Source organism: Amphibalanus amphitrite, unplaced genomic scaffold (genome assembly GCF_019059575.1).
Source record: "Amphibalanus amphitrite isolate SeventyFive unplaced genomic scaffold, NRLGWU_Aamphi_draft 000064F_arrow, whole genome shotgun sequence".
NCBI lineage: Eukaryota > Metazoa > Arthropoda > Thecostraca > Balanomorpha > Balanidae > Amphibalanus > Amphibalanus amphitrite.
In genome coordinates this window covers 629869-652840 of record NW_024881560.1, presented here as the reverse complement: position 1 = coordinate 652840, position 22972 = coordinate 629869, and the positions used below count along the sequence as shown (strand labels likewise).

General features: G+C 47.1%; 3 protein-coding genes across 3 annotated transcripts; 2 read left to right on the top strand and 1 right to left on the bottom strand.

Annotated features, from left to right (window-relative positions):
• Positions 1–373: 373 nt before the first annotated feature.
• On the bottom strand, positions 374–9232 carry LOC122378740 (medium-chain acyl-CoA ligase ACSF2, mitochondrial-like). Its single transcript, XM_043360187.1, has 2 exons — positions 9039–9232; positions 374–2437 (listed from the first exon to the last, which is right to left on the bottom strand). The coding sequence occupies exon 2, from the start codon at positions 2291–2293 to the stop codon at positions 494–496; it is 1800 nt and encodes a 599-aa protein (XP_043216122.1). The 5' UTR covers positions 2294–2437; positions 9039–9232; the 3' UTR covers positions 374–493.
• A 5271-nt stretch (positions 9233–14503) lies between these two features.
• Positions 14504–14884, top strand: LOC122378756 (amine sulfotransferase-like). Its single transcript, XM_043360220.1, has one exon. It carries the CDS (start codon positions 14504–14506, stop codon positions 14882–14884), a length of 381 nt encoding a protein of 126 aa, XP_043216155.1.
• Positions 14885–20668: 5784 nt separating this feature from the next.
• On the top strand, positions 20669–22723 carry LOC122378739 (sulfotransferase family cytosolic 1B member 1-like). The gene is made up of 2 exons (XM_043360186.1): positions 20669–21295; positions 21989–22723. Exons 1-2 carry the CDS (start codon positions 20875–20877, stop codon positions 22510–22512), a joined length of 945 nt encoding a protein of 314 aa, XP_043216121.1. The 5' UTR covers positions 20669–20874; the 3' UTR covers positions 22513–22723.
• The last annotated feature ends 249 nt before the right edge of the window (positions 22724–22972 follow it).

Genomic DNA, 22972 nt, shown 5'->3' with positions numbered 1-22972 from the left:
GCTCGTGCCTCGTGAGAGTTGGGTGACGACGCCAACTCTCACGATAGGGCGAGATGCGCACGGCTGATGGGAGGGTTTGAAGACCACCGCTCCGCCACGGTTCAAGTCGTTAAATACGTTGAGAACCGTTTATCGGGTATGTTCAACTCAGCTAATAAGCAACGTTGAAGCTTACGCCAAGGCCGTTGCCGAGGTGATGCACTGCAGCATTTGTAGCGAAATACGCACGGCTCAGGGGAGGAGTTCGGTGACTGACGGATCAGGAGCAGAGGCATGGGGCGCTGCGGGGATTCTCCCGAGAAGTTTCTCAATTAAAAAAAAAACTTATATTTCGCCTTTCTTAGGTGTGGCAACATTTTGTTTAAAAGTTAAGATTAGTTAGGAGCACCAGTCACCACTTGATTTCGCCGATCTCCGAGCGACGGGAGATTCATATGCGTCATCTTACTCACTCCGCTGTATTGCTCATTCGTGTTTTTTCAGCTGAGCATGGCTACTTATTCAAGCCCAGCTCTCGAGCGAATGTATTTCTCAGTTCGAACTTCTGCACCTTTCCAGAGACGGTGACTGGAAAGTCATCCCGGAACCGTATATAGCGCGGCACCTTGAAGTGCGCTATCCGGCCCTTGCAGAAGCTCCTGATTTGTTGTTCTGTGACCGCTCCAGGCTCGCGCGCCTTGATCCAGACGGCCAGCTCCTCGCCCAGTCGCTCGTCGGGCACGCCGAACGCGTGCGCTTCCAACACGTCCGGGTGGCTCATGAGGAAGTCCTCCACCTCCGTGGGGTAGATGTTTTCCCCTCCGCGGATCACCATGTCCTTGAGGCGGCCGACGATCTTGACGTATCCGTCGGAGGCCATGGTGGCCAGGTCGCCGGTGCGGAGCCAGCCGGTCGGCGTCACCGTCGAGCGCGTCTTCTCCTCGTCGTCCCAGTAGCCGAGGAAGTTGCTGAAGCTACGCACCCACAGTTCGCCCGTCTGGCCGATGGGCAGCGTCGCTCCGGTGTCGTCCACCACCTTGACCTCGATGTGGTTGTTGGGGTAGCCGACGGTGCCGCAGCGGTGCTCCAGGTCGTCCGACGGGTAGCCGGTGGCCATGGAGCATGCCTCCGTCATGCCGTACAGCACCACCGCGTCCCGCATGTTCATGTCCTCGATCATGGAGTGCATCAGGTGGAAGGGCACCGGCGCGCCGGCGACGATGCCCGAGTACAGTGAGCTGAGGTCGTGGCGCTTCTGCTTGGCGATGTTCACCATGTCCACGAACATGGTCGGCGTGCCGTACATGTGGGTGCACCGCTCGTCCTGCGTGGCCTGCAGAGAGGCGCCGGCGTCAAACACCTGCGACGGGAACACCAGAGCGTTACCGTGCAGCGGACTGAGCATCGAGCCGAACATGTTGCCGAACGCGTGATACAGCGCCACCGGCAGGCAGATGCGGGCGCTGCCCTCCTCCAGACCAATCCTGTGCGCCACTTGGTTGGCGCTGTTGATCACGTTGTGGTGCGACAGTGTGGCGCCCTTGGGCAGGCCCGTGGTGCCCGAGGTGAACTGGATGCTGCACGGGTCGTCACAGTCGACCTGCGCCTGGCGCCGCTCCAGCTCGCCGGAGAGCGACTCCATGCCGGCGTCGAGCAGGTCGTCGAAGCGCAGCACGCCGCGCCGCCGCTCGGGGCTGATCATGACGATGTCGCGCAGCTCGGGCAGCCGCTCGGAGCGGACCGTCAGCGGCACGCCGGCCTCTCCGTCCGACAGCGCCGGCACCAGCTCCGTCAGCATCGTGTAGTAGTCGGACGTCCGGTAGCCGGCGGCGGCCACCAGCGTCCGGACGCCCACCTTCCGCAGACAGTACTCCAGCTCGCGACTCTGGTACGCCTGGTTCACGTGCACCAGTATTAAACCTGCCTTTGCAGCAGCGTACTGCGTAAGCAGCCACTCGTACACGTTCGTTGCCCAGATGCCGATCCGGTCCCCCTTCTGCAGGCCGAGCGAGAGGAAGCCCCTCGCCAGCCGGTCGGCCTCGTACGTGATCTCCCGCCAGGAGCGCCGGATGTCCTGGTGGACGAACACGGCCGCCGTCTGGCTGCCGTGGTCGGCGGCGGCCCGGTCCACGGCGTCGGCCAGTGTGAGGTGCAGCAGCGGCACGCCGCCCGGACAGCTGACCACGCTCTGAGTCAGACGGGTCGGCGGGGGCACGCGCTCAGAGCGGAGCGAGTATTGCGCGCGCCGGGTGACCAGAGATGGCTGCCTCAGCAGGTGGCGGCATAGCCGTCCCACGGCCGGGCCGGCCAGCATAGTGGCGGCAACAGCAGAACGACGAGCTGCTCAGCCTCTTGGCTTCGTGAAGGCGATTCGCGCTGTGATGACCGCCCTGAATGGCTGCCTTTGCATCAGCGGTGGCGATCGACTTGCGGTTCAGGTGTTTCCAAAAGCTGCAACCTGCCGAAATGAGCTTTGGTTTATCATTTGCAGCAAAATAAAGCAGCAATAGTGGTGTACCGGCCATCTGCTAATAGAATGGACCCCCCCCCTTCGGTTTTTCGCGAATAACTCGCGTAAATAGCGGTCGATCGCTACGAAACTATTAACCCGGCAGTTGCTGGGGTATTTCGCCACCCACCGTTTGCTGGGGAGTGGGGGGGGGGGGGCGTTAAACGCCCCCAGCCGATAACTCGAGAACCAATAGGCGCAGCGAAACGCACGAGGCGGCAAACGAAAGAACGCGACGAGACGCTTCAGCTGATTACTTTAAAGTTGAATTTTGAGGTCACAGGTCGGGTCAAGATCAGGTCAAACACCTGAAATCGGGCTTTCAGTAGCATGGACTTCAGCACTTCGCAATGGGCGCCTCTCGTCATAAACTCTGTTAAAACGGTGCACAATCCATCATATAAGGTCTACAAGAGTGTCATCTCCATGTAGGGGTCAGTCAAGCATAGGTCAGGGTCAAGGTCAGGTCAACCGGGTAGGCACATATCCCCGAAAATCAAAACTGATATTTGCAGCCTGTGACACATGTTTTATGGGTAATTTGGGGCGTAGAACACGATGGTGACATTCATTTTGTCATATGTGTACGTGTTTGGCTCAAAAAGTTCAATTTAAGAAATGCATGTATCATTGTCGTGAAGAAGTCACGAGAAATTGCCAAGGTTCAGTTCAAGATTTTGGAAAATGCGGAACGATAATCAATAATCGAAGATAGCCATTTGATTGTTCAAGGTATGGCAGTCTAATGGCGCTTACGGCATGTTTGTATGTCTATTTTGCGATTTTATATGATTTTTTGAACATATGTCGTTTTTGGTTAAAAACTCAGAAATCATAACGTCACTAAAACCTCGATATCTCAAAAATTTTCCCACCGATTTTTTTTTTTTTTTGAAACTGTGTCACAATAAACTTCAATCAATTCCCTACAGGTATCTACCCAAAATTTGGCGCGCCGTTTTTATGCTATGGCCCGGCGAAAAAAGTGGGGGCGTTTAACGCCCCCCCCCCCAGAACTCGGGGGTTAATAATCTCGAGTTGATCGATTTTAGGTACACCTACCCTGAAAATTTCATGACCCTTACCAAAATGACCTTTGACCTGTTGTGACCTATTTCTCGCGACCATGTTTGGACGTGATCGCGATTCTGCGTAGGTAGGGTAAAGGTGGCCTAATTAGCGACCCTTTCTTATTTGCGACCTACCTCCCTACAGAAAAACTGGTAGGAGAAATCGGGGTAAAAACATTGTCAAAAGGTGAGGCATACTTTGGTTATTAAACTAAATTCTTTTCCGGTTGTCGCCTGTCGGTGTTTCTGGTGGGACGTTTCAGGTGAGTTTAAATAAAAAGGACAAATTTTTTTATCCAAAACGTGTGTATTTGGGCCCTCTCTGATGAAACGCGGTGCACATTACGATGATGCACCTTTTTTATTCTGAATCGACAATCCTTTTTCAATTGATTGCCGTTTTCCCATAGTGAATCGCTTAACTGTGCACTGCATGGTGGCTAAAAATGTGTTGCAACTCATATTACTATTCTATTTTATTTCCTATTTGCGCCCGACATGGTCGCAAATAGGGGAAGGTGGGGTAAGACGGACCAGCTAAGGTTTGAGGCCGCATATCTTGCTACACTGCTCTCGTAATTCATATTATTTATAGTCTTCGGAATGCTCAATTTTTCCTCTGTTGATATGTGTAAAGACTAAATTTCAAATTAAAGACATCTAGGTGGTGGATGCTCTTAAAGAGGGACATGCCAAAAACTCAGACAAGAAAAAAACGTGGGGTAAGACGGACCACCCAGCAGTGCCTGCTATCCGTTCATGTGTGTTACACTTCTGCTCTGTACTCTTGTAAGAAAAAGTAACCAGAATGGTAAAATAACAAAATGAGCCTTTATTCTTTACTCATGGGTGATGGAAGTGCAGCTAAAACCTGGGAACATGTGTCTTGATTGTCCTTTGGCATGAATGCATGCTAACTGAGCACTTGCATGCATGGCTCACATGCAACAAAGACTCCTTCCTGAAAAATTAGCTTACTTAAACTTGTGTCAATGTTTTGGAAAAGAACTTTCCATATGCAGGGTACAATGGACCACCACAGGGTAAGATGGACCACAGTGGTCCGTCTTGCCCCAAATCTAAATTCTGTCATTATCATGACGTATATGTCAAATAGCCCAACATTGCAAAACCTTGCCTTTCCTAAAGTTTGACTATAACTAAGTTTATAACTTTGTTCTTCACAGTTAAGTGCAAAATAGAAACTAATCATGCAAGAAAGGCGCCGTAATTGAATCATCCGTAGACCTCTTATATTAGATCGGTTTGACGAAAAACAACATTTTTCTCAATAACTCAAAAGCTATGCATCCTAGCAGCATGAGCTCAAGGTGGCCATTGTTACGAAGGAAAACAAACATAGTGAGTGCATAAAGCAGTAGATACCAGCAGCGGTTCAGCCGGGAGGGCTGGTGGTCCGTCTTGCCCCGCTGGACCGTCTTACCCCACCTTCCCCTATAGCAAGGCAAATAGGTCAAAAAGGGAAGAAACAGGGGAAAAGGGAGAAATGAAAATGACATGTTGCTGAAGCTTGCAATGCGTGGCGGGAGACGCCACATGTCGTCACCGAATGCACGGTTGCCGAATCCTGCGCGGGCCTCGAATATCATACGAGATAGCCCGCAAAATTTGGGTTTTCGCCTTCTTTTCGCCTTTGGTGCATCACGTGATCAGTTTTTACTTACGTAAACGTGTTGGATAAACGTTTCTGTTCGGGTGATTGAGTGCTTTGCGTAAAGGTTGCCTTTTTGGGTTCATACTAGGGTTACCCGCGTGCTCCGCAACGCGAAGAAGGGTTATTTTTGACCCGTGGTATTGGGTTGGTCTGTGTCGATTTGGTTGGTATTCATTTCGTTCGATTGCTTTTTGACGGCCAAACATTTTGAAATGAAACAAAAAAGATCCATCGCATCGAGGTGCCCGTGTCGTATTATCATGCGTTCTACTTTAGAATGATTCGAAAACTGGCGTGAAGTCTTTTGAGGGCCATCGCTGAATTTCGCTAAAAATGACAATGTAATGGTTTGGAACATTTACATTTTTAAGAATACTGTTGCTCATCATGCAAACATGAAGAGTGAATCTTGGACAGAATTGAATGCTCTTTCCAACGGTGCCATTTTCAATTGCCAAACGTATCAGGTTATGCAGCAAAACCCGTGTAATTAATAAAGTGGCACATCATCGACAAACACCATTTTCTCTAGCGATTTGTACCACCTTGGCGTCGATCAATTAGCTATTCACAATTTTTATATGAGAGGCGGTACCTTTCTCTTGCAAATAGGCGTTGATTCAACTCGCTCCATTTAACGGTCACCTAAAAATAAAATTAATTCCAAAATCCCTCAAAAACCGCAATTTTTCAAATAAAAGTGCCCTCTCCGGTGCACGTGGCGCGTCTATCCTCTGCATTGCACACCATTCAATAGCCCCTTCAATTCTGTACACGATGCTGTTTTCCACGTGCCGGTCGGACCCCTGGTCACCAAGATATTGCACGGGAACTGGACCCGTGTCGGCCAAAATTAGCCGTTTTCGCCCGATTTCGCACGCCGATTTATACATGTAAAGTCTATGACGCGAATTTGCACTTTTTGAGCACGCGCCACGCGCTCCCTATCAATCCGATCGAGAAAAGACCCCTCAAAGGCACGTCGCGCATCCTTGATCTATAAGTTGTGCAAATTTCACCGGGCTAGGTGCAACGGTCTGGCCTGTAGTCCACGCAAAGCACCACCAAGTCGGGACCTCGGTAACGGACAGACGCACCCTCCTCAAAATAGATTTCATCTTTTCAGGCGTCGCATTTTTTGGGAAACCCCATAGACTTATTAGCGACCCTCCCCGGTTGCTTATCGGGACGAGTTCCCTATTAGCGTTTTTTGCAATGGTTTGCCAAAATGCTCACTACCAGTAGCGGCGGAACACCTTCAATTAAGGGGGGGGGGGGGCACTGCCGACTTTTGGTCCCATTCTTTCCATGCAGCGCCCATAGGGCTAATGTTAAAATGCCGAAATCAAAGCGGGCACGGTGCCCCGGTGCCCTCCCCGAGTACGGCAGTAGAGGTCCAATTAACTTCATTAATTCTTCAATTTTCATTAATTCTTAATTGGTTTGCTAAATGACTCCCTGTTCCGGATGCCTGCAGGTAGGCATTCAGGTTGCCGTATCATCTGCTAAGCTCACACTTCCCGCTTTACCTCAAGGTCTGCAGTGTTTGCCCGCTTAGTTCATCTCGATTACTTGCCAGATGTTCCCAAAATGTCGCGGTAATGATGGGATAAAAATATCACGAAATGTTTGGTAGAGCATGTCTCTCATTGCAAGGCCTATGACCTATATTTATGCAAAGATAAATCAAAGCCAGCACCGACAGAAGCTATCGGTATGACACGAACCATGCACTCAGCAATCTTGACCCGCACCGGCCGAGAGGGGTGCCCCCCCCCCCCATAGGGTTTTTCCGCGATAGCTTGTAACACGCCGGCGGTAGAGAGCTGAAAACTGGCACATCTGACCGCTGATTCAAGCTGGACCTTCTGACATCAACTGCATTTTCAGGTCAGGTCAGGTCATTGACGTATGAGATCATAAGTAAACCTCTACACGGTCATAAAATGACGCTTAACTTCGCAATGCCCTGAGTGCCAGAGGAACTTTCACAGGGAGATGAAACTTACAGAACCTATAGTAGGTGTCCTTGCGGGGTCTCACAGCTTGTATTCTCGAATTTTTCCCAAGGTCACCTAAGGTCAGGTCTGTCAACTGTTCTTTTGGCGCCAGGAATGGTTTAAAACTATCTCAAGTAGACGGTGTATATGTTACAGACCGTATGAAAACCCAGTCCGTTTGCAAACGGCCTGGCCCAGTCAGGCCGTTTGAAAACGGCCTGAAAAAGCCGACCGTTTGCAAACCGCCTGAAATATCAGGCCGTATGAAAACGGCCTAGGCAGTTTGAAACGGCCTAGACAGTTTGAAAACGGTCTAGTCAGTTTTCAAACGGTCTGGCGAAGTACAACAGCCTCTGAAGATGACTTAATGGATACAGGTTGGTCGATGATCAGGTTGTATCCATGAATGCTTGCGCATTCTGCCGAATGACTCGTCTACGTCCAACATTTTCTTACTGTGCAGATGCTCGGCCCGGCCGTTTTCCCGACAATATTACTAATTATACAACTTCGATCGGTTCGCCTGTTTATCGGCCATCCAGTTGATGGAGCCTGGTGATGCCACCACAGGCAATACGTAGGGCGACGTAAGCAAATTGTGTTGCTGATGCACTTTTGCTTTTTGTTTGAGGATGCCGTTTCGTATTTATTGGTGTGTGGGGAAAGGGAGGTGGAGGGAAAACTCCAGGCCCGTTTGGAGAGGGAAAGGGCAGAACCCTGAATATAAACGATAGACAAGTTTAGTCGGGGTAGAACCAAGACAAATTAAAGTAGGGGTTATGGTAGTGTTGTATGAAAACTTCATCATATTCCGGTCCTCACCGCGCCCGGTCGACCGCCGGCGGCTGGCCGGCGTGTACGCCAGCAATACTTGACCATTGCGGTGGAAGGCGAAACTTTGAAGTCCGGGGGGGGGGGGGGGGGGAAGCCCGGGTCGAACGGGCGCTATCGGGCCTCAGTTCTGCTAATCTCTTCCTGACCATGATTTCATAGTGCCATGTAATGTCATGAAATGGTCGTGCTTCAACAAAATCAACATTGTCCAGCTATCTTCATGCAGACCAGATTGTTTTCAAAGTGCCTTGACCGTTTGCAAACGGCCTGGTGTCTCGAAAGTTGTCATACGGCCTAGACGGTTTCCAAACAGCCTGAAGTTTCAGGCGGTTTGCATACAGCCTGGAATTTCAGCCCGTATTCAAACGGCCTGACTTTTTAGTCCGTTTGCATACTGACTGGGCTGTCCAGGCCGTTTGCAAACGGCCTGAATCGGACCAGACCGTTTGCAAACGGACGGAGTTTTCATACGGCCTGTAACATATATAGAAAACAATAGGTATGGCGAGGGTGAAGAAGTTATGATACCTAAAAGAGCGCATGATTCGTAGTTAACCATCCGACGTCCGTATCATTTGAATGTTTCTGCGATGATTCACATTTGACAGCAGGTCATTCTGTGTGCTGATTGTGAAAGGCTGCACGATAAACGCCTGATTAATTGGTATGGACTAAAAATTAATTGCTCTTCTTTATTTGCCGTACCTAAATTACCTAACTTTTATCCCTAATTGAAAGGTAAAGGGGAGCACATGGAAATTTAGCAAATTATAGGAACAGCCAGTTAAACACAATATGTATGTAAGTATGTAACTGGTCGCGGTAATTAACTAGCCCTATCAGGTGTCTTCCAAAAAGACTAACCAACTTACAGGATGCAATGCTGTTGTATGTAGGTACAGTGTGGGTATGTTTAAGTCTATCCGCGCCCCTGTCCCTGCTGAAGGCACCCTTCCTGAGGTTTCCGTTACCTGACACTGGCGCCGATCCCCGCCGCACGGCCGGTACCGGTGGTCCCTCGCGCTGTGCTGCCGTCTGTCTGCAGTAAGGCGCTGTTCTGCGTGGTCAGTATCTGGGAGTGAGGCCTCTGGTCCTCCAAAACCAGCGCCAGCAGTCTGGACAGCTGACAGCAGTGCCCTGTTTTAGCAGGCCCGGCCAGAGCACTATAAACTGTGTGCCGCAGGGACTGGTTTTTGTCCAAACCGTCCTGTGTCACCGGATAAAAATGTTTGTATCCCATTATAAACAGTAGAGTAAGGCATACCGCCAGCTCATGAAATCCATTATAACTCGCTCGCTCGCTGCGCTCGCTCGCTCGTAATAAGCATACCTTCATTGCGTGGTTTACTGGGGAAGGGACGGGCCCTTCACCCTATGAGCCCTCTTTCTAGCACTCTTTTCATGGCCCTTTTCATGGTCATACACCGAAAGCTATTGGCTCTATAAAAAAGGTGCTTGGTAAGCCCGAACAAAAACTCAAGAGAAGCCTATTTTTACCCAGAGGTCACTGCAAACGTCACAGGATAGGTTAAAGTACTGTCTCCACGTGTAAACATTTTCGGTTTTTACGCGTTTTAGCAAACGAGAGTTTTGCGCTTTTTTCGCTTTTTAACAGACGCTTTTGCGAGTTTTGCGAGTTTTTCGCTTTTTACGGTTTTAGTTTGTCAGTCTTAACAGAACAATTACAATTTCAGAACAATTTCAATTTCAGAGAAAGAACATCTTTCTCCGCCCTTCGTGCGCTGTATGCCGTGGCCCTCTTGTCCCACAGGGCAGGTACCTATCTGGCGCACGGCTTCTATTAACCCCTCGATTTTCTCTGTAAATGTAGTTATAGGGGTATCATCACGTTACCCTATTGTTATCACCGCTATGACATCAGTTAATTATCAATTACCTGAAATGATCTGATATCGTAATATCTGTTATCCATAGACTCACTAAATAATTATTTGACATCCACATCGTTGGAATAGCAACAGAAGTTATTGGTATGGTTGTCTGAGTACTTGCCATGATCATTGGCTCAACCAAATTGCGTTTCATCGCTTTCCACACTTTCCATTGCATCCATTTCACCGTAAAATGGTATTAATAGCAGAAGGATTACCTTCTTAGCTTTGTCAAAAACCGGAAAACTTTCATTCGATCCAAATGTTTGGATAAAATCGCGCGTTTTTACAAATGAGAGTTTTGCGTTTTTTAAAGGTTTTACGAGTTTTGCATGACACAACCTGACGCGTTTTACGAGTTTTGCAGTTTTTTGATTTTATGAAGCCACGCGTTTTTCGATTTTTGACAAATCTTCCGCCGTGGAGATGGCACCGTGTAATTTAACGGTACAGATCAACGCCGGATCATGAAAAACTCGCAAAACATCAAAAAAGCGTTAAAACGTCATTAAAAACGCGCAAAACATGTACCGTGGAGAACGACCCTCGCCCGTTAACGGTGTTTTGCCACCTTCGCCCATGCAGGGGGGGGGGGTTGGTGCGACCCCCCTGGCGTTTGAAAACGGAGCGTCGTAGAGCTTAGCGGAAAACACCAACGGATTGCTCTCAACGAGATCTCGCGATTGGTGGCATATTTTCTGGTCCTAGGTCAACATTTGACCTACTTATAACCGGTCAAAGGTCAAATTTTCGGAAAAATCTAACTTTTCAGATTTCCGCGCCGATTGCGGCAAAACAGTAAGAGATATCGATTTGAAACCTTCACTATCGTGATCCCTGATCAATTCGCTATCGTTTGGTGTGTATTTCGATGTCATACCTCTAAAAATGATGCGTTGGGAGCATCGGAAGTCTGCAAGGTCATTTGTGCATTGGGTCACGTCAGGCGTGTGACGTCACTGACCTGACCCTGACCCAAAATGAACTACAAGAAACAACCGGCGATGCCTGAAATGGATAGCAAATTCGAATTCAGGGCATCAAAATACCCCGAAAAGGCATACAAGTGCAAGAAGTCATTACAGGTCAACCGAGGTCACTGACCTTATCTTGACCTTTAGTGACCTTCAAAATGCCAACGGACATTGTGCCAATGTCAAATCAGCCAGTTGTGATTCTAAAACAATCAATCAGGGTGTCAGGTCAGTCGGCATTTATACCAATGTGAAGCAATCTCCAATTTAGCGTAAATCTGGCCGGAGGTTGTTCCCTTTATGACGTCATAACTCCGTGACCTGACATGACCTTGACAAAAAAACAAAAGTTGCGCAAAGGATGCCCCATAGGGTACTGAAAATTTGAGCAGGCTATCTGAAACGGTTCGGCGTGCAGCTAAGAAAAACCTCAAGGGGGGGGGGGGTTGCACCAACCCCCCCCTACATGGGCGAGGGTTAAAGTGAAAATCATCAACATTTAGGTTTAATTTTGGCTTACACACTCATAGATATATGCTAATATATCCCGCAGTTCCCATGCCTGATTTCGAGCCATGTATGTGAAGCTAGGGCCTAGGTCACTAAAGTTCACATAAGTTAAAAAAAATGATGGTAATGTGACATACCTACGATACATGGTCCGAGACTTTCACCGAGATGAACATTTGATAGACAAAGTAAAATCACGTATAACCTTTTTGTTGCGTCTTGATTTCTTTAAAAATGAAGATGTTAGCGGCGTTTGAAATTTTGCCGTTTTTGAGGCGAAAATGGCGAACATGACGTCACTAAAACGTTATTTACTCAATAATTTTCTGACGGATTTCGCTCAAATTTTCAGGGAACGTGTCAAATTGATGTATGATAAGGTACTGGAAAGTTTGACGTCGCTGGCGTAACGCGTTTAGAAGTTGTTGGCGAAAAACGGGAGGCGGGGGGCAGATTCTGCCCCCCGCGTGATAAGAGTAAGACCTTTTAGTAATTAAAGGGACCCTCCCACCTTCAAAAAAGTTAATGAATTGGCACGAAAGTGATGTCGCTCGGTTCAGAAAGAGCGAAAACGAATATCTACCAAATTTCATCGAAAAATATTCACCGGTTTTCAAGATATTAGACTTTTACTTTTGTTTACTTTTTGGGATCTCCGCTGTTCCTAGCGACTTTATTTGAAAGTGCGGCATTTGTTGCGCGCAAAGCATCATATACCACCGCGTGCTACCAAACGTTTTAGTAAAAGATTTAAAAATCGTTAGATCTCCGCTGACGTCACAAATTCTAAGGGGGCATACCATATACCTATAGCATATACCTAAGCATATACATAAGCATATATATGCATATGCATGCATATATATGGTATATGCATAAGCATATACCTATAGCTCATTTTGACTCCAACTTTTCCCGTTCCAGAAAACAAAACATGTAATGATAGACCGAATTATTACGAGCGAGCGAGTGAAGCGAGCGAAGCGTCTTTTAAATAAAACGGAAAAATCTCAGTATGAGTAGTCCGACCCGGCCCGGCCCAGCCCGGCCCGGCCTGTAAAGCTTTTGAGAGGTTTATAACTCAGCAACCACTGGGCCGATTGATATACCTACAGTTTTTTTGTTGTTGTTGGGTAGCCCTATTCCTTCTCCCCCGTGGATGACTATTATTGATGCCTTTAGGTGACCGTCGTGGCACGTGCCACGTGAAACGCCAAGGGTACTGTTCAACACTGAAACAGTACACTGTAACACTTGAAACACTGTACTGTTCAAGCAGATCTACAAAATTAGCGGTTTTGGGAGGTCTATACCTATCTCGGTAACTGCTTTGGTGATTGACTTGCGGTAATTACTTTAGGATAGTTGCATCCCATCTACCAAACATCGGATACTCCGGTGCATGTGGGTGACCCCCAGTGCACGTGCAAAATGCAACAATACGAGGTGTCAAATATGTTCCCATTACAATTACTCTGAAATTACTGAGGCGATTTCGCTGAAACTTGGCATACAGGTAGGCACCCACTAGGCAATCCATTCCCATGCGTTACGGTTAGGTAGGGTGCTACTGCACGTGCGTACGTGTAGGGGGCGTTTTCAGATCTCGAGAACGGCTGGGTCGATTGCGCTCAAACCTGGTAATAAGTTAGGGACCGGTTGGTAGAGTGACGTGCGAAAGTCACCCTGGACCCAGTTTGCACGTGCGCACGCCGCACGTGCAGGGTGAACTTCCAGATCTCGGGAACGGCTGAGTCGAATACCTTCAAATTTGGCACACCGCTAGTGGCCGGTTATTTTGGTATAGTACAACAGACAGTTGCAACTTGCAAGTGCCCTCTCGCCTTTCCGCATGTGCACTTGCAGGGCTCACTCTCTCGCTCGCTCGTTCCTCGACCAAAAGGCGTTTTGCTGTATACATATATTGCAATTTGTTCGTAGCGAAATGCCTAGTTACATAAACCTATTTTACAGCTCAGCTCATAATCAATTAACTTAATTATTGTTTGGAATCTGCTTGTGCGCTATACCTAATTGTGCCGTGTTAAAAAAAAAACAAAATGGAGTATGTCATTGCTGGGAAGGGAGAGACAGACGAACAATGCTTCCAATCATTCTCACGGAAACGGAACGTTCAAAAGCTAAAAAGTATGATGGCTTCCAGCGACCGTCCAGTTCCTTTTTTCTCGGTATAGCACGGACCTCGCTTATACGACAGAACAGAAGTCACATAAACACAGCGCCTTGGGCTGTCTGGTGCCATGGGGAGGGGTTGGACCGGCGCCACTCAGTTTTGGACTCTCCTCCGTGTGGTGCAGTTCAGGGTGAAGAGTGCCGAGATAGGTATAACCTATACAAGCAGGACGTCACGCGTCCGTATCATAACAGTGACAGAAGAACGAAGAGTGACACTGCGTAGTTTTAGTGACTTGAATAACTAAACGTCAGCAAAGGCTGAAACTCGTTTGAAGTAAACAGCGCCGTGGAACTACGAGTATGTCCACTGAGCTAAAAACATCATCAGAAGAGATAACAATTCCGGAGGAATGGCAGCCACTGCCAATCGATCCCAACTACAAAGTTCCCGGCTATCGTACGTTCAAGTACCGTGGAGCCACAATGACCAGCGTTCATCTGCAATGGGGTATTATGCAACAGCTGGAGCAGTTTCAAGGCAGAAGCTCAGATATCATTGTGGCCAGCTTTCCTAAGTCGGGCACCACTTGGCTTCAGGAGATCGTGTGGCGCGTCACTCACCATCATACAATGGCTGACGAGAGAGGAGCAAAGACCTGCCTGGAGTATCGATTCCCTATGCTAGAAGTGCAATCTCAGGAAAAACTCATGGAAATGGCATCTTGGGCTGACATGACGGACCAACGATTCATCAAGACGCATCTGCACTATCATATGCTACCAGAAAGCGTGAAGACGAGTGGAGCCAAAGTGCTCTACGTGCATCGTGATGTGAGAGATGCTTGCGTTTCCTTCTACCATTTCTCGAGAATGATCAGTGTTCACAAGTACCGTGGCACATTCGCGGACTTTCGTGACAGTTTCATGCGGGACGCTCTCATCTTCTGCCCATACCGTGAGCACGTGAAGGGGTACCTGGAGCACTCGGACACTGTGCTCTGTCTGTCGTACGAGCAGATGCACCAGGATCGCGGCTCGGTCGTCCGCAAGGTGGCAGACTTTCTGGGCGTCTCCCTGAGCGACGCCGACGTCGACGATATCGTGAAGAACACCAGCTTCGAAGTGATGAAGACGAACCCAGACACCAACTTCCGCCAGTGGGAGGACAGCGGCATGGTGTCCGGCACCGAGGAAGGCACCTTCATGAGAAAGGGGGTGGTGGGCGACTGGAGAAGCTACTTCACCGAGGAGGAGAGTGAGGCCTTCTTGAAGTGGCGGAACGAAGAGGTCGCTTCACTGGAGTAGCAACTCTGCATGCTAGGAAAGACAATCTGTGCGCAGAATTCATTTAACTGAAGCATATCCCGCGCCCCGCTGGGCTATTCAGCCATACGCACCCTGCTGGGGGGGGGGCAGATTCTGCCCCCCCCCCCCTGTCTAACTTCCGAACTGATGGTCGTAGAACAGTGGTCGGCAGGTGCTCCGGGGTCGTGCCCCCTTTTTTGGCGCCAGGCAGGGCCATTACCCCCACCTACCAGACCCCATTGGTGATACAACCAAGGTTACTGAAATTCCATACTTTTCCGTGGCTCTTTGGGTACCATATCTGCGAGAAACCGCAGGCCCCCTCCCCTGCGGTTTCTCGCAAATATCTCAAAAACGTTGGCACGGAGCGCCACCATTTTGGAACATTTCATCATACATCGTTTCTGCACATGTTGTGAATATTTCAGACCAGAGTCACTCAAGGTCTGGTCACCAGATCACGCCAAGTGACCTCACCTCAGTAAAGACTGCAACGCCTGCTTTAGCTGCATTGAGTGACAGATCTCTTTCAAACTTTAAGGAATTGATAAAGGCAACAACATGTACAAAATTTGTATCTCGGAGATTTGATGTCGGTGACCAAAGTTCAGGTCAATTTCAAGCCCTCTCCCATTATCAATGGGAGAGGGCGCAAAGTCAATGGTAGAAAATTGAAAGGCGCCTCTTTTGGACCAGTGTCATTCCTAACATTGTGACACTCTTATTTACCAGTAAACATGACCGCTGAACCGGAAAATTGCACCCGTAGCCCCACTGTATGTCCCTGAGGTCATTTCAGGTCATGAATGGTATCTAACAGCTATTCGCTAATAACTTTTGATAAAGGCATCCCAGAGCGATGAAAATGCCTTAGATGTGTTCAGCTCGACGATACGGATCGACTGATGTGCAACAAAATCTTCGATGCTTCTCGACGGGAGGATCACGATGCTGATAAAAGTGAGCTCTTGCAAGTTTCGAGTGAAAAGTTATTTAAGAAAAACTATCAGCAAGCAACGTACATTTTGGCAGTTTTTGTCTCCTGCAGGCTAAACCATCTTCGGTTGAATCTGAGGGCAGGGATCAGAAAAAAACGTTAAGAAAGCTATCGAATGCGTTTTTCCGCAGCGCTGTAGCTCTATCCTTTCCTGAGCTATAGGCCAGTTTGTCGAAAATTGTCAAAGGTTGACCTGGAAATTGGCGAAATTTTACGTTCGATGACCTCTGGTGACCTGACCTTTGATTTGACCTAAAAGGTGACCATAGTTTTTTCTTTATCATTTCTTACGCTCTTTCGATCGCCGACTACGGCGTTTCGCTAGTGACCCAGGAGCCAAGTTAGTAGGGGGTGTTCAACCTCCATCTCCAGCAGGGCGTGGAAATCCAGGAGCCCCAACGGGGCGCGGGTTAACCCCCATACGTATAGGGGTAGCGGGTATTTTTCGAGAATAGATCACGTTAAAAGGGTTGGATCACGAAAAACTGTACCATCGAGCCGATCATTTTTATCTGTCCTGAAAATGGCATGACCTTAACCCGAATAACCGTTGATTTGTGAGATCTTTCTTGAGATCATGGCAGGCCACAAAATCTCACTTCAAGAAGTTTCAGCAGGACCCGATTAACTCGGCAGTTGTTATTGACCTATGGAAGGTCACCCAATGACCAACGACCTTTAAATTGGGTAGCAGCGGCTGCTTATCTTCATGGGCAACACGCTCAATTTTTCTGCAAAGCTCCAGCTCAGAGACCGAGATGCTCAGGTCAGGGTGCAATGGACGACTCCTCTCCCTTGCGTTAGTGACTGTGAAAACGCCAATAGACGAGCGCCGGCTAGTACATGACAGTTAATTTCCACGACTGTACGGAATGGTGAGCAGCTACATGAAAATTGGCATGCGCCAGCCAGTTCATGCTTTGTGCGTTTGACCTCGACTAATCTTTGAATCCTGGGGCACAACAGTTGCGATGTTTGTCCCATCAAGGGAGCCATTAATTCTAAAAAAGATGAGGCTTTCTCAGAGGCCCTCATTACCCCCCGCCGAAGGGCGCCATTACCCCCAAAGGGGGCATGCCCCACCATTTGCCGACCCCTGTCGTAGAAAGACGGGGAAAACGGCAATCGAAAGCTCTCAACAAGGCGGATCTTAAGAGCCCAAATTTTTTTGCTTAAGTAGGTCAGAGGTCAGGTCAAGGTCAGGTCAAGGGTACAAAATGCAAGTTTCTACAGTATCGGCCTTGCACCGTAGTTGCCGAAGAATGGACTGAGACTGATTGCCCAAAACGTGTTCTTAGACTACCAAGACAATATTCGTTGCACACAATGTCATTCAAAGGTCAAGGTCAAGGTCAGGTCAGGTCAGGTCAGGTCACCAAAAACAAAATATAGAAAAGGGCATGTGCGACACATGTTTTATGGGTCATTTTACTCATGGAATTAAATAGGCACACTCAATAAGTGATATGGACCACCTCTGGATGAATTTCAGGTCGAGGTCAGGTCAAGGTCAGGTCAAGTGAGGTCAAATTTTAAAGTTGGTTGTTAAGGCCTAAAAAGGTGTCTATCCGATGCAGTTTTTCACGGCAAATCGAATGGTGCTATTTTTGTTTCCGTACGAGGTCTAGAACTTCCAAAAAAAATCATTTTTCAAAAAATTTGTGCGTCGTGACGTCATAAAATTTTGAATAACTCCCACATTTTTGAACCGATTCTTCTAAAAATTGGTATGTAGGTGCACATAGACCACTTCTTTGACATATATTCCGGTTTTTTCGATAAACTCAAAATTTTGGATTTTATAAATATTTTCCCAAAAAAGTCAGTTTTTTGGAACAATTTTTGGCCCAAATCCAAAATTTTCAAAAAACCGAGATGGCCATTTGATAGACAAAGAAGAATCACGTATAACCTTTTTTGTTACGTCTTGATTCCTTTAAAAATGAAGATGTTAGCGGCGTTTGAAATTTTGCCGTTTTTGAGGCGAAAATGGCGAACATGACGTCACTAAAACGTCAATTTCTCAAAAATTTTCCGACGGATTTCGTTCAAATTTTCAGGGAACGTGTCAAATTGATGTATGATAAGGTACTGAAAGTTTGACGTCGCTGGCGTAACGCGTTTAGAAGTTATTGGCGAAAAACGGGAGGGGGGCAGATTCTGCCCCCCCCCCCAGCGGGGCGCGGGATATGTAATATTCGTGGGAGGTGAGCTATGGCTAGTTTGAGCATAATTATTAATATTATGATGTTATGAAATGACCTGATGCTCATGATACAATGAAATGATATCAAAATAAGTCCAAAAAGTATTATGGTATATTTCGACTTGCGTCGAATGCACATTTTCGGAATTGTCGACGAGCAAATTCAAATCCTTTCAAAATAGCGTGCAGCATTTTTGTGAGATCTCTGGCTAACAAATTACAGTCAGGTCATACCTATAATGAATTTTTAGAATTTATTATATTATAAATTAGTCAGGTCATACCTATGATAAATTTTTATAAGTTATTATATTATAAATTTATTATAGGTATGACCTGACTGTAATTTGTTAGCCAGAGATCTCACAAAAATGTTGCACGCTATTTTGAAAGGATTTGAATTTGCTCGTCGACAATTCCGAAAATGTACATTCTGAAGACGACGCAAGTCGAAATATATCATAATACTTTTTGGACTTATTTTGATATTATATAATTGTATCATGAGCATAAGGTCATTTTGTAACATCATAATATGCATATGTACCTAATATGTATGATAGCTATGTACTTTTCGGCGAGGCAGAAACGGTCACCTATTTTTAGGTTGGAAAAGCTGCCAAACAGTTCAATAGTTTTATTCACGTAACTCGATGTTCTGTCTTAAATAAAAACGAAATATTTCATTGAATCGAATATTGTTTATTGTTTGCATGAGTGTATGCACCACAATATACTTTTATAAATCAATACCTATGTCATATTCCGCTCCTATATTATTATCTTGTTATGAAGAATCCACTTAAAGTGTCGTCCAAAATACTAACAGAAGCGACTTAGTCACAATAATTTCCAAACATTGCCGCTACTGGCCATTCATACGACCAACCCCAGACTGGCCCCTAACAAAAAGCTGAAAAAAACGAGCTTAGGTACCTATCGTTCTTCCTCGGAAGCTTAGAGGGTGGCCATTAATGCTAGGTTGATGGGTATTCAACAATTCAGGCTTTACTTTTGGTGAACAAATATTTATAGAACAGGAGCGATGAAGGCAACAACACAATTGCAATGCATCAAACCATGTCTACTTATTAAAATTTTGCTAGGAAGACAAGGCTGAATAATTATTTCAGATGAGCTAGGATGAACTTGGAGGCGTTTACACGTATACCTATAGTTAGTAAAATGTGATATATTTATTGGCGCTGATTTTGAATTTGGCTTCCACTTTTGATTTGCTAAATGCTAGTTAAAGTGAACTCACTAAGTTAACTTTAAGTTCAGCGCATTTAAAACTCTACCGTTCAAAGGAATGTCCTAATGCTGTTGCCGGAAAAACAGTATTCCATTGGTTGAGATGCGTTTCACGGCAACGACACGATTCTTGACTCTTGCTTGCCCTTTTTGTTTTGCATGATATTCTGTTGGTCCTGGATATTGATTTATGGTGGTATTCTGCGTGGTCTTGTTTTTATTATGACTGTGAACTAGCAAGTGCTGGTGACTGTACCTAATGATAATTACATTTGAATGGTGGACTGGAGACGGGCAAATCACTAAGTTTGGTAATATGCGAAAGCTAAAATAGAAACAAATATTAAATGAAAGATTTGCCATTTTCAGAGATATCAGTCTACAGCCTTTTATTAAGTATACCTATGCATGCAGCTCATTTTTAAAGTGACCATCCCACCTTAACATTAGTTTTGAGTCGAGATAGCCAAATTAGTGGCCATGGCCTGCAAATACCGGTTTGGGCACTCAAAACATCGAAAAATGCTTTAATTCGGAGATATGGAATTTCAAGCTTGCAGTTTTCGGATTCTAAGGGGCTAATGCATTGGAATGCCCCCTTAGAATATGTGACGTCAGCGGTGATCTAACGATTTCAAAACCTTATGCATTACTAACATCTTTGTGAAGCAGTGGTGGTATATGCTATTTGCGAGCAACATCTGCCGCAAACGCCGCACTTCCAAAATGAAGTCGCTAGGAACAGCGGAGATCCCAAAAAGTAAACAGAGGTAAAAGTCTAACATCTTGAAAACCGGTGAATATTTTTCGGTGAAATTTGGTAGGTATTCGTTTTTGTTCTTTCTGAACCGAGCTACATCACTTTAATGCCAATTCATTAACTTTCTTGAAGGTGGGAGGGTCCCTTTAACTCCAACCTTTTTCCGTTCCGGAAAACAAAACATGTAATGATAGACCAAATTATGTAGATACATAATATTATAATTTTACCGTAACGTAATGCCATATTTACACAAGCTAGTGTCGCAGCCCCACTCAATCAATTAACTTAATTATTGTTCCCAAACTGCCTGTGCGCTATCATTGTGTCATATAAAAAAAAAACAAAAAAAACAGGTCATTGCTGGTGTGGGAAAGACGAACAACGCATCCATCTACTCACGCAAACAGAACATTGAAAAGTTAAAAAAGTATGATGACTTCCAGCAACCGTCTAGTTCCTCTTTTCTTGGTATAGTACAGACCTCGCTCATACGACAGAACAGGAGTCTCATAAACAGCAGCGCATATGTGCTGTCTGGTCTCAAGGCGAGGCGTTGGACAGGCGCCACTCAGTTCTAGATTCACCTCCGTGTGGTGCAGAGCGGAGTGAAGCGTGCCGAGGGACAAACGGAGCATCACGCATCCATATCATACAGTGGCAGAAGTACGAAAAGTGACACTGCATAGTGTGGGTGACTTGAATACTGCTAAGCGTGACACAGCAAAGGCTGACACTCGTTGGAAGATAAACAGCGCCGCGGAACTAAGAGTATGTCCACTGAGCCAGCAACACCACCAGAAGAGATCACCATTCCGGAGGAATGGCACTCACTGCCGAGCGATCCCAACTACAAATTTCCCGGCTATTGCACGTTCAAGTACCGTGGAGCCACAATGAGCAGCACTCATCTCCAATGGGGTGTTATGCAACAGTTGGAGCAGTTTCGAGGCAGAAGCTCCGATATCATCGTGGCCAGCTTTCCCAAGTCGGGCACCACTTGGCTGCAGGAAATCGTGTGGCGTGTCACCCACCACCAGTCAATGGCTGGCGAGAAAGGACCAAAGACTTGCTTGGAGTACCGATTCCCTCTGCTAGAAATGCAATCTCAGGAAAAACTCATGGAAATGGCATCTTGGGCTGACATGACGGACCAACGATTCATCAAGACGCATCTGCACTATCATATGCTACCAGTATAGCGCCTTTTGGGGCGACTAACGGAGCGAGCGAGGGGGTGAGTCTTGCACGTGCGAAATTTCGAGGGGGTACCTCCAACTGACTTGTGCACGGCACCCTACTGACCGGTTTCTAGCGATGTGCCAAATTTGAGCACAATCGGCCTAGCCGTTCTCGAGATCTGGGAGCGGCACCCTGCACGTGCGCACGTGCAAAATGGGTCCCAACTGACTTGTGCACGGCACCCTACTAACTGGTCCCTAACCGTGTACCAAATTTGAGCGCAATCGGTCGAGCCGTTCTCGAGATCTGGAAACGACCCCTGCACGTGCGCACGTGCAGCAGCACCCCAACTCTGGCACATGGATATGCAGTGCCTAGTGGGTGCCTACCTACATGCCAACTTTCAGCGCAATCGGCCAAGTAGTTACCGAGATATTGCAACAATTACAAAACTGACACCTCTTCGTTTTGCACGTGGCACGTGCATAAGGGGTCACCAAAATGCATCGGGAATAGTCCAATACTTGGTAGAAGGAATGAAGCTACCCTACAAAAATTACCGCATGTAAATCGGTCAAGTGGTTGCTGAGATATAAGCCTCGCAAAAGCGTCCGCACGGCCGGCCGGCCGGCCGGCCGGCCGCTCATACTCAGAAATTTCCGTTAATCTAAGGAAAAACTTCGCTCGCTTCGCTCGCTCCGTAACCAGAAAGCGTTAAGACGAGTGAAGCCAAAGTGCTCTACGTGCATCGTGATGTGAGAGATGTTTGCGTTTCCTTCTACCATTTCTCGAGAATGATCAATGTTCACAAGTACCGTGGCACCTTCGCAGACTTTCGTGACAGTTTCATGCGGGACGCTCTTATGTTCTGCCCATACCGTGAGCACGTGAAGGGCTACCTGGAGCACTCGGACACTGTGCTCTGTCTCACGTACGAGCAGATGCACCAGGATCGCGGCTCGGTCGTCCGCAAGGTGGCCGACTTCCTGGGCGTCTCCCTGAGCGACGCCGACGTCGACGATATCGTGAAGAACACCAGCTTCGAAGTGATGAAGGCGAATCCGGACACCAACTTCCGCCAGTGGGAGGACAGCGGCATGGTGTCCGGCACCGAGGAAGGCACCTTCATGAGAAAGGGGATGGTGGGCGACTGGAGAAACTACTTCACCGAGGAGGAGAGTGAAGCCTTCTTGAAGTGGAGGAACGAAGAGGTCGCTTCACTGGAGTAGCAACTCTGCATGCTAGGAAAGACAATCTGTGCGCAGAATTCATTTAACTGAAGCATATATATTATAGTTAGGTATACGAGTATACTCTTGAGGCAGAAACTGTCGCCTATTTTTAGGTTGGAGAAGCTGCGAAATATTTAGTTCAATGTTTATTGGTTATATTCACGTAACTCGGAGTTCTGTCTTAATAAAAGCGAAATATTTCATCGAATCGATTATTATTTTGATTGTGAGTGGATGCACTACAAGAAAAGGTTCTTATAAATCAATGCGTCACATTCCGCTGCCTGGTTATGAAGAATCCACTTTAACCCGCGCCCTGCTGGGGGTCCTGGATTTCCACGCCCTGCTGGGGGGGGTGTTTGAACACCCCCCTTGTAACTCGGCTCCTGGGCCACGTAGCGATACGCGGAAGGCGGCGTTCGAAAGAGCGTAAAAAATAATGACGAAATCACTTCGG